Source organism: Crocodylus porosus, unplaced genomic scaffold (genome assembly GCF_001723895.1).
Source record: "Crocodylus porosus isolate Cpor-Errol unplaced genomic scaffold, CroPor_comp1, whole genome shotgun sequence".
NCBI classification, from domain to species: Eukaryota; Metazoa; Chordata; order Crocodylia; family Crocodylidae; genus Crocodylus; species Crocodylus porosus.
The window spans coordinates 130,919,127-130,934,250 of record NW_017728931.1 but is presented as its reverse complement, the minus strand read 5'-3'; the positions used below and the strand labels follow the sequence as shown (position 1 = coordinate 130,934,250).

General features: G+C 42.4%; 1 protein-coding gene across 2 annotated transcripts in view; it reads left to right on the top strand.

Moving 5' to 3' along the window:
* The window catches only part of SEMA3D (semaphorin 3D), a 199,383-nt gene that overhangs the window by 87,344 nt on the left and 96,915 nt on the right, over positions 1-15,124 (top strand). For both annotated transcript variants that reach the window (XM_019543653.1, XM_019543652.1), the window contains one exon: positions 8,675-8,835. In XM_019543653.1, coding sequence (XP_019399198.1) covers positions 8,675-8,835 — 161 coding nt within the window. The remainder of the gene's footprint in view (positions 1-8,674; positions 8,836-15,124) is intronic.

Here is a 15,124-nt window from a genome sequence, read left to right as displayed (position 1 = left end):
AAAATAAGCCATAGTGTGTCTTCTTGAGGAAAAATAAATATAAGACAGTGTCTTATTTTCAGGGAAACACGGTAGTACCCTATTAAAGCAACTCTATACCTGTAGTATAAATATCATAAGATCACAGGAAGGTAGGCTTGGAAGGGACCTCATGAGTTTATTTAGTTCAGCCCCCTGCTCATGGCAAGATCATCCCTGACTAAACCATCCCAGCCAGGTATCTGTACAATCTGCTCTTAAACTTTTCCACAGATGGAGATTTTGTAACTTCTCTAGGTAGCCTGTTCCAGTGTTTGACTCCCAGCAGAAAGCTCTTTCTAATCTCCAAGCTGAATTTCTGTAGTTTGAGGTAATTGTTCCTAGTTCTGTCCCATATGGACACAGGGAGAAGATCTCAGTAACCACCCTTTCAGGTATTTGAAGACTGTTATCAAGTCCCCTCTCAGTTTTCCCTTCTCCAGACTAAATAATCCCAGCTACTTCAGCCTGTTCTCATCAGTCTTGCTTCCCAGGCCCCTAATTAGTTTTTATTCTGTGCCTAAGTCTTATTCTCTACATCTTTCTTAGTGTGGGGCCAAAAATTGCATGCACAACCCCAAGTGAAACCTCTGCAGTGCTGAATAGAGAGGAAGAATACTTCTTTTGACTCCCAAGTGACACTTGCGTTAATACAACTCATTACACTGTTGGCTCATATTCAGCTTATGGTCTACTGTAACCCCTGGGTCATTTTCTGCAGTACTACAGCTTAGCCAGTAATTCCTCAGTCTGTATTTGTGCATTCAATTGTTCTGTCCCAAGGGCAGGATTTTTCACTTGTGTTTGCTGAATCTCTTTTGGTTGATCATTGGCCATTTTTTTCATTCTATCCAGATCATTCTGGATCATAGACTTACCTTCCAGAATATCTGCAACTCTACCCAACCTTGTATCATCTTTAAATTAGCTAAACAAGCACTCAGTGGTATCATCTGAATTACTGATAACAATGATGAATTCTATTCTGATGACTTCTACCCATGATAGACCCTTGAGAAGCCCCACTTGATATCTCCTCCCAGTTAGACATTGAGCCATTGATGACTACTCATTGAAAGCAATGATCCAACCAGTTATGTATCCACCTTCCAGTATTTTCATGTAGTCAGAATTTCCCTATCTTGTTAATGACAAAATTGTGAGTGGCAGTGTGTGACAGGGGGCCATCCCGGGGCCTGGTGTTACATTGGCCCGCCCAGCTGTCTAAGTAGGGCAGTCCGACCAGTCTCATCTGCCATGAGTTTGATGCTCACAAAACTGGTGTATAGATATGGCAGGCTGCCCGTTTTAAAGCCCCAATGCCAGGAGGCACTATCCACAGCTCCCTACCAGCCCTATACCGTGGCCCATACCTCACAGATGGCATCCAGACTATCACTGCATCCAGGCTTAAGACTCGGCCAAACTCAGTTCACTTACATACTTCCCCTTTCTGGGCCTTATGCATACTGCCCCCCTCTCAGTGGGGCCTCTACCACTCTGCCCTCTCTCACCAGGCCTCTTGCATGCCATCCCTCACTGGCCACATTCACCCTGCTCTGCTCCCTTGAGTGGCTCCCATAAGTCATTAGGATTATCTCTTCATTCCTTGGCTGGTCAGCACACAGCTTTTGGGCCTCTCCCACAACCCTCATCTGCACAGTAATTGGGCAGTTCACCAAACACTGGGCTGACTCTAGCCCTAGACCTTTCACCGGGCCACTCGTCTCTCTCACTTTCTCCTTAGGGTCAACTACTCACCCTTTTGACCTGAATTTGGCCTCACCACATCTGAGGACTTACTGGGGTTTTGGCCTCTGGCCCAACTGCAACCTCAGGCATCCATAGACTGACCTTAGCCTAGTTGCCCTCCCACTAGGGTCTTCCTCACATGCCCTCTCATTAGGGTCTTCTACATTTGCCCCTCTACTCTGAGGCTTCAACACTTGCCCCTGTGCTCTGGGATCTTACACCCCTGTGGGGCTCAGGTGTCCAAAGGTGTGCCTGGGCCCCACTTGTCCCCTTCTCTTGGGCCTCCAGGGTCTTACACCCCTGTAGGGCTCAGGTGTCTGAAGGCATGCCTGGTCCCTGTGCCTGTCCCTGTGTGTAAGTAACCCACCAGGATGTGGGGGGTGGCATTTTAAGGCACCCCTCCTCACCTTTCAGTGGGGAGGTAACTGGCCTGGCATTTCTGGGGGACTCTCCCACCAAGGCCAGTTCCACCAGACCACCCCATCCCTGGCAGGTTGCAGTTTTCAGTTCTACCTGGGATCATGAAGGCCTACCTACCTTGGTCTGACCCTTACTGGGATAGGAGTTATTTTTACAGCCTGCTATCTTGCTGAGCATTCTACCCCTAGACAGTGATGTCCCCCTCATTGAGGGAACCATGAGCCTCCTTAGACTCTGGCCCCACCTCCAGGCTAGTCAGGGTGTCAGATGGCTCATCATAGCCCAGGCCTTCCCCTCTCATTGGGCTTCATTTCCCTTCAGCCTTCTGGTCCTGGACCTCTTGCATTGACCAGTCAAAGTGTTCTGGTCCCAATACCACAGCAGCCGACCTCCTTAGGCAACAGGGGTCCCCTCCTGGGCCCCACCATACCGTCACTCTTGGTTTACTTGGAGCCCCAGAGATCTTAGTAACCTGGCTGTCCTCTGAATTGATCTCACCTGAGCCCCAGGCATCTCTCCTGCTTTTTCTACAACCAGAGCTTGCCTAGTCCCTATGTAGGCCTGCTAACCATAAGCCCCTTCCCAGGCTGGGCCTTGTTCTATTTAGGACCATAGCCTTCTCTCTGGGGCTTTGGCCCCTAGGAACTTCCTGCCATCCACAATAGTCCTCCCTTACCTCACGGTGTTATGAGCAGCAGCTCAGCTGGATGTTGTTGCTCCCTGGCTGCTTGCAGCTGACTGTTGGCTCAGCCCTGTGAGTCTGGATCTAGAATGGCCACCTCATCAGGACTGTCCCACACCTGCTGATTGCTTGCTCTCAGCCTTAAAGTTGCAGGCACCAGTGGTGCACTGTCACGCAGTGTCAAAAGCCTTGCTAAAATCGAGGTATCTTCTGCCACTGGAGTGGGCTCTTTCACATGAATGCCAGGGCTTCATAACAGTTCTCCATATGGATAGCCACAGGTTCAGAAGGGAAGTGATATCTGTTGCTAGAGGTGACAAGGTGTTGGCTTCTACCTTCTGGAGCACATGTGTCTTCTAAAGCTTTTTGTGGATGTGCAACTTCTATGAAGCTGGAGGTAATTTTGTGAATTCAGTTTATGAAGGCTTCATGCTTGTGGATGCTTTTGAGCCAGTCCACCCCTCCCTGCAGTTCTCTTACCAAAGTCCTGAGACAGTCCACCAAGAGGCATCTCTCACACCACAAGCTTTCTTCCACCTGGCTGTTCTGGGCAGGGATATACAGGCTGCAGACCCTGCAAAGTCAGACCAGAACCATGGTGGAAGCCTGGGTGGTCCTGATGTATTTCAGTAACATTAATCTGGAATACAGTGCTTTAGGGATTATCAGATAGTGAAAGAAAGCATTCTGTAATTAGCCGTAACCTCCTGCTCCATTGTTTTCAGTAGTAGAAAATCTATTCCTATATGTTTCCGTAGCAGCCAATATAGTAGCCACCAACCCCAACTTGGAATTGGGGCATTACAGTAATTCACACAATTTGCCACAAATAACTTTTAGAAGAGTTATGATGAAAGTTTGAACAGCTTTTGCCTCCCAATAGACAGATGTCCATACCTCATGGAAAAACAGATATGTGAAAAGCATCTTCTTAATAAGTGTTGGTGACTGGCTGCCACAAAAGAGAGGTGGACAAATAAATCTTGGAAAGGAAAACTGTCCCTCAACTTCAGCACAAAAGCTGTACTACACTAAGGTAGTAGAGAAATTTAGGCTGCAGGGCCTTGTCTCTACTACTGGTGAGATTAATAACCATTTTACAGCAATGGTGCGACTACACTTCAGCCAACTGTATCTTAAAGAGCAGTTTGGACTGTGCTCAGTTGTTTATAGTTCTCTGTCTTGAAAATGTGTTCATCCCAAACTATCCTCTTGTAATCTTGGTCCAAGTTAACAGACATTTCTTTTAAAATATTGTTTATTTGTTCCATGCTGATGACATTTTTGAGCTCTGTAAAAGATATAAGTAAAGGCAGTTCTTGCTCCAATTTATTTAGTTTGAAGTTTAAATCAAGTCTTTTTCAAAATAATACTACAGAAACTTCACCTAGGGGAATAGGAGCTGAGATACAAGACCATTTGTCTTCAGATTGGTTTGTATCAAAGTTCAACATTGAGCCAAACAATAACACACAAACCTCCTAAGTACAGATGACACAAAGCCAATTTACAATTGTAATAAGAGTATCGTGAGTAACTATGATTAGTAAAAACATCTTTATTCTTTTCTTCCTTTGTGCTTTTTCCCCAGTAAGGACATTTTATTTTTTGCTTACCCTGTAGGATGGGCTCTGTCTCTCTATATTTGTGCAAGAGACCCTATGGGATGTTTTACTCATTGAAGAGTTCCTATTTGAAAAATAATAACTTTTTTTGTCATGCGCTAGGTATATAAATACATTATCTTGGTTACATAAATGTATGGGAATAAGTCCACCTATCTAAAGAAAGGATATATTATTATATTATCAAAATGAGGGACTTGGAAAGAGGCTTAATTTCATGTTAGACATATTCAAGGATTTACATGTCTCTTTTAACAGATGGGTGTGGCTTAGTGTAGAGCACCTGGTGGTGGAATAATTTATGCACAGGTTAAAGCACCTTTTCATCAAACTTCATGGGCCTTAAGGCTGTCTGTCATGTAAATGGGAAGTCAGACTGCATGTTGTTCACATCATAATAAATTCATAAAAGCTTTAGTAATTGCTTTAATAAGTCCACTTTCAGAATCTGAGAATGGATCCATGTTGTTGAGGAGGATGGTATTGGTGAGACATGCCAGGCAGAAAATGGATGGATGAATGGGGTGAGTGTAGTTTTGATATATGCTGGCTTCCTTAATGTGAACACTTGTAGAGGAGACCTAGACCAAAAATCATTTTTGGGCAAGGTTGCGGATTTCCCCATGGCTGATCAATACAGTAGTCAATTTAAAAATGAGTATTAGATTGCATGGAGTGAGCACAAAAATGGTATAGCTATAGCCTCACCAACCTTGCTGACAGGCTGTCAGTAGGGAGATGTATAAGGGCATTCCTTGGACATGCAGGGATGAAGTCAGTAAGTCAAACCATAATTGAAGTTACAGCTAACAAGGGACATGAAGGTAACAAAAAGGGTTTGTTGTATATTGGTATGTTGTATAGTAAGTTGGTAGCAAGAGGATGATCAGGGAAAGTGTGGGTTCCTTACTGAATGGGGGAGGCAACATTGTGACAGAGGATACAGAAAAGGGTGAAGTGCTCAATGCGTATTTTGTCTCAGTCTCCATAGGCAAAGTCAGCTCCCAGACTACTGTACTGGACAGCACAGTTTGGGGAGGAGGTGGGCAGCCAAGAGTGATGAAAGAACAAGTTAAGGATTATTTAGAAAAGCTGGACATGCACAAGTCCATGGGGTCAGACGGGATGCACCCAAGGGTACTAAGGGAGTTGGCTGTTGAGATTGCAGAGCAACTGGCCATCATCTTTGAGAACTCATGGTGATCAGGAGAGGTCCCAGATGATTGGAAAAGGGCAAACATACTGCCTCTATATAAGAAAGAGAAAAAGGAGGATCCAGGGAACTACAGACCAGTCAGCCTCACCTCAGTCCCTGGAAAAATCATGGAGCAGATCCTCAAGGAATCCATGTTTAAGCACTTGGAGAAAAGGATGATTAGGAACAGTTAATGTGGATTCACCAGGGGCAAGTCATGCCTGGCCAACCTGATTGCCTTCTATGATGAGATGACTGGCCCTGTAGATGCAAGGAGAGGGGTGGATATGGTGTACCTTGATTTTAGAATGGCTCTTGATACTGTCTCCCACAGCATTCTCACAAGCAAGCTCAGGAAGTACAGGTTGGATAAATGGACAGTAAGGTGGACAGAGAACTGGGTAGATCATTGGGCTCAGAGGGTAGTAAGCAAAGGCTTGACATCTAGTTGGCAGCCAGTATTAAGTGGACGGCCCCAGAGTTGATCCTGGGGCCAGTCTTGTTCAAAGTCTTCATCAGCATCCTGGAAGATGGCATAGAGTGCACCATCAGCAAGTTTGCAAATGACACCAAGCTGGGGGGAATAGTAGATACATTGCAGGGTAGGGCTGGGATTCAGAGTGACCTAGACAAATTAGAGGACTGTGCCAAAAAAAATATCATGAGGTTCAACAAGGACAAGTACAAAGTCCTGTACTTAGGACAGAACAACCCCATGCCTCAGTACAGGCTGGGGACTGACTGGCTGGGAAGCAGCTCTGCAGAAAAGGACCTGAGGGTTACAGTGAACAATTAGCTGAATATGAATGAACATTGTGTACTTGTTGCCATGAAGGCTAGCAGCATCCTGGGCTTCATTGGTAGAGTGTGGTCATGGGCCACCCACTACAGAAAGGATGTGGACAAATTGGAGAGAATCCAGTAGAGGGTGACAAAAATGGTGAGGGAACTGGGGACATGACTTATGAGGACAGGCTGAGGGAACTGGGCTTATTTAGTCTACAGAAGAAGGGACTGCAAGGGGATTTAAGTCTTCAGCTACCTGAAAGTGGGGGAGGGGCAGGGAGGGTGGTTCTAAAAAGGATGGAGCTAGACTGTGCTCAGTGGTGCAGATGATAGAACAAGGAGCAATGGTCTCAAATTGTGGCAAGGGAATTTTAGACTAGTTATTAGGAAGGATTTTCTTACTAGGAGGGTAGTAAACACTGGAACAGGTTATGCAGAGAATGGGCAGAGGGAAACCCTGGAGTGTGCCAGGCTGCAACCCCTCCACCTCCAGAACACCTCCTCCTGAGATTCTGGTTGAATTTTGCCCCCCACCTTTTTGCTTTTGGTCACCCCCGCCCCACCAAGTCCGGGACTTCCTGATCAACCTACTCCTAGCCCTCTGGCCAAGTGGGCCTTGTACTTGACCAGGAAGGAGGCTTTGGCTGGGAAGGTGCCCAGAGACTGCGGGGCCACTTTCCTGTCACATGTCCATGCATGTTTCCAGGGAGAGAACCAGTGGGCAGCATCCACTGGCTCCTTGGATGCCTTTGAGTACTGGTGGGGGTGGCCCAGGAAGCTCTGTTCTGTGTCCCCCTCGGGCACACTTATTTTCACTTATTGACCCTTTGACCCACACAGCACTCCTATCCTGTTTTTTTTCATTAGTTGTCCCAAGAATTTAGTTGTTGCATTCATCCATTAGCCCATGTAAAATGGGGCTACTAGTTAGCCAGGTGGGCCTTGCCCATGGTAAGTGGATGGAGAAATAGGTTACCCAGAGAGGTGATGGAATATCAATCCTTGGAGGTATTTAAGACCCAGCTAGACAAAGCTTTGGGTAGGATGATCTAGTTGAGGATGGCCCTGCTTTGAGCAGGGGGTTAGACTAGATGACCATCTGAGGTCCCTTCCAACACTAATTTTCTGTGATCCCACACTGGGAATAGCATACCCTGCTGATACTTCAAGGGGAGGATATTGACTGAACTTCCTCAGGAGCCCTGGAGGTATTGTGCTTGGCTGAGGCATATTGTATGCATGTTGCCTCATGTATGTTCTGGGAGAGCATGCCTCTGGATTGCTTTCTACTGCAGGGCTGTGCTTTATGGTATTTCCTATATGCCACAATCTAGTGCAATAGAGACAACTAGTTTGGGCCCTGGAAGCAATGTGGCTATGTTAGCCTACCTAAGTTAGCCCAGACTAATATACCTTCCTTGTTATGAGAGATAATTAGCTTAATGCGCAAATGTACCTATAACGTTTCCAATTCTAGAATTAGCTTGTTCAGAGCTATCTCATTGATATATCCCTCCATGGTGGTCCTTAGTGCTGTGTATATGTATCCTATGAGGCACATCTGAGCCTGTTATCCTATAAATCGGCAGGCACCTGGTATTGGTTAGCCAAATGGTGAACTGAGATTTCTTTTATACTAAATCCTATTAAAGGTTACAGTTACCTCATCCTAACAGATCCTCCGTCCTTGTTTGTTCAGTGTATCCACCTGTTGCTTCCTGCATCATTTTTCTGTGGATTTTATACACCATTATTTGTATTGCACCTAGCACAATGGGTCTTGATCCTTCACTAAATTGATATCCAAATTTGTGATATCCATATGTAAAAATAATTCATTATTTGATCATATTTTCTTACAACAAGAAAAAAGATTGTAGCAATTTCTTTCAGCTTTCTGTCATCATATTTCCAATTCCTCCCAAAAGTTTTGATTCCATTAATATTTTTGATTATATTTATTAACAAGGTTTCGGTAATGCAAACATTTGGTGCAAACAAATATCCCCCTATTTAAAGCAAAGGAAAAGGTTGCTGAAATTTTAACAAAACCTATCTTATGGCTCCAGAAAGATGTGGCATATGTTGCAGTTATCTCACAGGCAAACTCCATGCTGGGTGCATATATTTACAAAAGACACCGATGAGTCATATGTAAACATTTTGATTATAAAGATTTTCTTCATTTTCCCACAGACTTGCTGCTCTCAAACAGCTGCATCCCATTCCTGGGCTCAGTGGAGGGGCTTGATTTTCGAACCCTGCTGCTAGATGAGGAGAGGGGTCGGCTGCTAATCGGAGCTAAAGACCACATCTTCCTGCTCAGCTTGGTTGATTTAAACAAAAATGTAAAGAAGGTCAGTGTGTTTTCCACACAGTTCATCTGATAAGTTTGTTTTCAGCCCCTCCCTTACTCCTTTTTGCTTCACTAGCTGCATGGCAAAAGCATTGTGCGCGTGTTGTAACAAGACTTAATAATTTTACCTCCTGTTGTTACAATCGCTTTCTTTAATAAACTGAGTTTGTCAGTATATGTGACCTCTTATAGGAATAAAGTAATGTAATATGTCAAATACCTGTAGGGGTTCTGCACTGCATGAAACCAAAATATCAACACAAAGGCAAGGATATATCTCAGAATATTTGTTTTTTATATCCTCTGTTATCATGACAGCCCTAATCTAATGAAGATAACCGTGGCTAGTTTTCTTCATAGAGATCCCATGGGTGTGTCTTCATGCAGAATTTAGAGGATGGATATGCTACTTTGCTGTTCTAAATATTCTCAATTCTGTTAATAATTGGAATTACTGCCTATGTAAAACATGTATTAGGTCTTGTTAAGTCTCAGTTTAACTGCACTAGGCTTGTTACATTTAGACCATACCTTATAGATGGAAAGCAGTTCTTAAACGTCAGTATTTCTCTTGGGGATGATATTTTGATGCTTAGACAAACTCTTTTGGCCATTACATACAAAAACCAGCTGCTTGGCCAAGAACCCTTGCAAAAACTGCATTTTGTTTGTGACAGATATTTAGTAAAATTAAATCCTTAGTTGTGTTGCATACATTTCTTTATAATCAGCAGTTTTTAAATGGTTAAATGTTGCTGTCATATACTAGTGTCACTGAATACAGATCAGTTTGCCTGAAGTCAATGGAATTAACAGGTGTAACAGAAAAGACTTTGGCTTCATATGTGTAAGTGGAAACTATGAGCTCATTGCAAAAAAAAAAAAAAAAAAAAAGAGTTAGTGTCTTTAAATTCAGCTTACAAACACTGCAGGAAGCTTCTTTCCTTGTATACTTTCCAAGCAGTCAGTTTTCATCTGGAAATACAGTAGCATATTCAGAAAAGCTACAGTATAAAAATGGTATCTTTAACATAGTTATTCCTAAACTAGATTTTCAGGTCCCAGGTTGAGTTTCTGGCAGGAGCATCTAGAGAGGGAGAAAACCAAAATATTTTTTCTTGTAACAAAGACAGCTTTTTTCTGCCTAGTTGGGCTCCCTCCCATTCTTTTTAAAGGTAATTGAGTTATTCAGTACGTTTCAGGATTAGACCTTCAGTCTTACAGCTCAAGTTTGTTCTTTAGCTAAACTATATAATTGATTAAAACAAAACAAAAAGGGCAATTATATATATATATTTAAAAACACCCAGTTCTTGATTTTGACTTCTGCAATGCTCCATATGCTAATTACTTTAAAATTCAGGTTCTGAGCACTTCAGGAAGTGTCCCCCCCCCCCCAACTTCAGTGGGAATTTTGTTTCTATACACAGAGCTGAATACAGCTGAAATTACGGAGACAATTATCATTGTCTCAATTATCATGATTGTTGAGGTATACATCAATGTAACTGTCTAGTTCTAGGCACCTAATTTTGTCAGACAAACGGGATGCTAATATTGATAATCTTATGTGACAAGCACTCTAACAACTGTGTGTGTGTGTGCGCGCGCGCGCATGTGCACACGTATGCGTATTCCTATGTCTGCGATTATAGATATATACATACACACATGCAATGATAAGGGGAAAGAGAGAACTCATATATATCATACTCACTTAAAAGTTTTCAGTGCTAAAGGGTACTCTCCAGTAGCAAGTGAGTGTCAGAAAGTAGTGCTTGTCTGTGCTGTGTTTAGACTGACCATGGTTTAGATTGGCTCTGTGCCACTCGGCTCAGTTCCAGGCCTTCCCTGTGTGAGGAAACCACACATGTTGGATCTACAAGGATTTGAAGTGTGTCCTTTGTGCTCTTTGGAATAGGAGTCATCTGAAAAAATATATTGTACTATAGGTGGCCATTATGGATAGCAGTAATAAATTAGAATATTAAATTTCTTTGGGTAAATGATTCAGCTACTAATGACTTTAAGAAAGGATGCTTTAAGGATATTATGCTTCAGGGTCCTGAGATGGGCGCAAGAGGTTTGAAAACCAGAAGGAAAGTTTGTGTAACTAATGCATGGTTTTCATTCTTTTTAAACAAAAATAAATATGAACTGTGCTGAGCATTATATATTGAGTAGATCAGGGCTGTCTGCTGAGCCTTTTATTCGGTTTCAGGGGATAATTTTATTATAGCAGTGCTGTTACCCCTAAATGGCTTGATCTGAATATTGCCTTATACACTCTCTGAATCCCCTTTTGGATACCTATTCACTTGTCAAATACTACTGCAGAGTCTGGCCATACACATTACAGCATTTCTGGAAGAGCATTTAAAGGAACCTCAAAAGCAGGGATCCTTTTTTCCCTTTAAGAGTATCTTTTAACAACTTCCTTCTTGCAGCATAGGATATATCTGAATGTGACAAACCAAAATACTGGGAAACATTTAGGTACTGGGAAATTCAGGGTATTATTTTTATATATAATTTATAACTTGTATTCTTTTATTTCCTGTGGTATCATGATTTTAGCACCTGGGGGGAGGGGCAGGTTAATGTTGAGTCTACAGTTCCTTCAATGCTTATAACTTTTACTCAAATTAGTTTATATAATTGTGGATGTTGCTTGAAAACTCGCATTCATTACTATGACAACTGGGACTTACTTGAAGAAATTCCCCAGCTTTCAGTGCAGTACATGCAGAGTATAATCCCCTGCCCCAGCAATAATTTCTGTTGTATGTTGGAGGGAAAAATCTCTAAATTTACTAGGAATGAAAACCATTAACATTTGGGAACATTTTATTCAGATTTTATACAAAGAATTGTAGTTACGTATAGAATGTAATAAGGAATGGTAAATGTCTTTCTGTAGCAGGGACAGAATATTCTGTCTCATTTTAATTGATGCAAATCTATGTTAAGGGTTTTTTTGCCACCCTCCATAGAGATTTTCTGTAGAAGATCAGACAAATATGTATCCCAGTGGTTTTTATTCAAAGAACCAAAACATGTGACAAATAGTGCAAACTGTGACACACAAGGAAACCTGCGATACTTTTCTGTGCAAAACACGGAGACTGATAGTAAAATGATCAGAAGAAAGCTTAAAAGAACAGGTTGCTCCAGTGTTCCAGCTACAAACAGCATACACGATGACTTGCATGTTATAACTGAGATAGCGCGAGGGTGACAAAACAGCAGGGTTTTGCACAGAACTAAGGGCATGGCTACGCTTCCTACAAGCATGAAGAGGTGGGAAAAGAGCCTCTATAGAGATGTGATATCCAGAGTTCCTGCTGAAATGATGACTTCAGTACTTGTATTTACTGAATTGCTAATAATTTGTTATTAGCTTTCTATAACACTTTCTATAAACCGTTCTATTATTTTAAATCTAAATCTATATATCTATATATTTTTAAATTAAAAATGTATTTTGATCAGCCCTATAGATTTTTTTAAAAAGGTAACATAGGAATTTCTGTGCTTTTCTTAAAGTGGTGCTTACAAACAACAGCCCTCAGCAGTACAAGCAGGGTTTCACGCTAGCATGATTATCACTGAGCAATCCGCGGTGAGACCCACCCATCTCAGCAGAAATAGGAATGCTATCGAAGGCTTACAAACCCTTGAAATGCTGCCAACCTGCAGGAGCTGTCAGTGCTAGAAGACGCATCCACATGTGGGCCAAGGAGATAAACACATCAGATCCCATCTAGCTGCTTTGGAGCAAGCTGTTTTGATCTGCCATGATGTGCACTGACACCGAGACGCACGTTTTTGATGTTTAGGGTGCCTTTAATCTGCAGTTATTTTTTGTCAATACCGGGTGCATTTTTAAAGGTATCATGTGGATTGATAATCTTTTGACTTGACTCCTTCCATTTTTGGAAAGACCTCAACTCACATGTTGGTAGTAAAAACCAACAAACAACCCCCCCCCACAAACAACCATGCGTGCACATGATAATGGCCCATTGTCTCTGAGACCTTTTTTTTTATTTAAATCAGGGGAATTATGTCTAAATCTGGACTGAACTGGGCTTGTACACCATGGGTGTTTTGCTAGATGAATAACGAGGCTTTGGTTCTGTTGAGGTGCATACACACAGCCCGATGTGCCTGTTTGGGCCCTTATACCCACTAAGGTTGTGTTTTGTCCTGGCCACATACATAAGCCCAGTCTCATGTGTTACAGAAACATGTATAAAGTTTTCCTACCTCTTGGGCAGAGCCAGGGTTCATTGTATCAGTAAGGATAGAAGGCTTCACAGTGCCAAAGACCAGAAGAGACAATTGAGAAAGTTTCTAAGAAAACATTTCAAGGACTTTGGATACAGAGGCTATGACAAAATCCTGAGGGGCAGTGAAACTATCCTGGGTCACTTTGCTTTCTTATGAATCTTTTTTAATATAGAAGGGCCTAAAAAGAAAATTGGAACCAGGGCATTATTTGAAGCATGGATTCACCTTTCCCAACAGGTAGGTTAGCTTGTTAGCTTGCCAGTCCCAACATACATAATAAGAATCGTGGTTCTTTAGAAAAGGGAAGCAGGTTCATTGTTAAGATTGCATCTCTTAGAGACATTGGTTCCACATATATTGAATTTCCCTTCCACCCCAATGCCTTGCATGGGGGAATGATTTCATCTGTCGTTCAAATTCAGCTACCTCTATGGTGAAAGACAGCAACCTTTAAACCCTGCATAGCAACACAAAAGCAACAGATCAGGATAATACATAAAGAATGTCTTATCTAAGTAGAATGACAGTGGAATTTTAGGTTGAAGAGAATGCACCATTCTTTTCCTTAACATTGTTGCCATAAATTACAGTGCAAACATCCAACGCCCTATTCAGATGTCACACTTTGGCTTTTGGTGTCATTACAAATAGTATCCTCCTCTCTGAAAGATTCTGCTCCGTTTGGGCTCTGTTCAAGTTATGGCAGGGAAAGATATGCATTCGTGCAAAAGAGGTGAGAATCTTGTCAAATGTGGTATTGTTTTCCCTAGTTTTTATATGTAGCTTTCTCCTAAAAGCAATAGATGAGGATAATATTATGTTCACATACATGCCAAGAGTAAGTTCACTGAAGTCTTTTTAAAATTGATATTGGTTTACATTATATCAGCATCTGATCTATGAAAAGCAGAAAAAATGGAAATCATTGGACCTCATTTTGTAGCATTTTTTTTTTATTTCAGTTTTATGTATGATTAAATCTGAGGTAGAAATCATGACATGTTGAGACCTCCATGGCTAGGAACAGACATTACACATAAACTGGTTTAAGTGATCAGAAACTTGTTTAAACCTCTAACAGAAAAGAAGTTCAGTGCACATAAACCAGTTCAGTGTGCACAAACTCGTGGTGCTCTGGTGAGGTCCTAAAGGATTGGAAAAGGGCCAATGTGGTCCCTATTTTCAAGACAGGGAGAAAGAAGGATCTGGGTAGCTATAAACTGCTTAGTATCACCTCTCTCCTTAGGAAAACCCTTGACAAATTATCAAGGATGATATTTGTCCAGTGGGTAATATGATTCCATAAATTTCATAGATTTCTAGAGTTGGAAGGTACCTGGTAGATCATTGGGTCCAACCCCCTGCTCCAGGCACGAAAGAGTGCTGGGGTTAAGTAACCTTGACCAGATGCTTGTCTAATGTCCTCTTGAACACTGCCAAGGTAGGGGAAAGTACCACCTCCCTTGGAAGCCCATTCCATATTTTGGCAACCATTACCATAAAGAATTTCTTCTTGATGTCCAATCTAAATCTGTTGTCCTTCAGTTTGTGGCCATTATTTCTGGTAACTCTGAGGGGCTCCCTGGTGAACAGTGTCCCCTATTCCCCTGACCACTCCCTCCCCAATGCGTTTGTAGGGACCCCCCAATGATGCTGCAGGGCAGCCAGCACGGGTTCATAGTAGGTTGATCCTGTCTGACTAACTTTGTTTCTTTCTATGACCAGGCCACTAAATGCTTAGATGTAGGAGTCAAGGTAGATGTCATTTATTTGGACCTTAAGAAGGCCTTTGATACAGTATCCCATCCTATTCTTATAAACAAATTGAACGGCTGTGCCATAGATGATTACACAGTCATGTGAGTGGTAAATGGGCTTAAGGGTTGTACCCAGAGAGTGGTGGTGGATGGGTCGGTATCAACCTTGAAAGATGTGGGTAGTGGGGTCCCCCAAGGCTTGGTCCGTGGGTTGGTGCTGTTCAATATCTTTATCAGTGA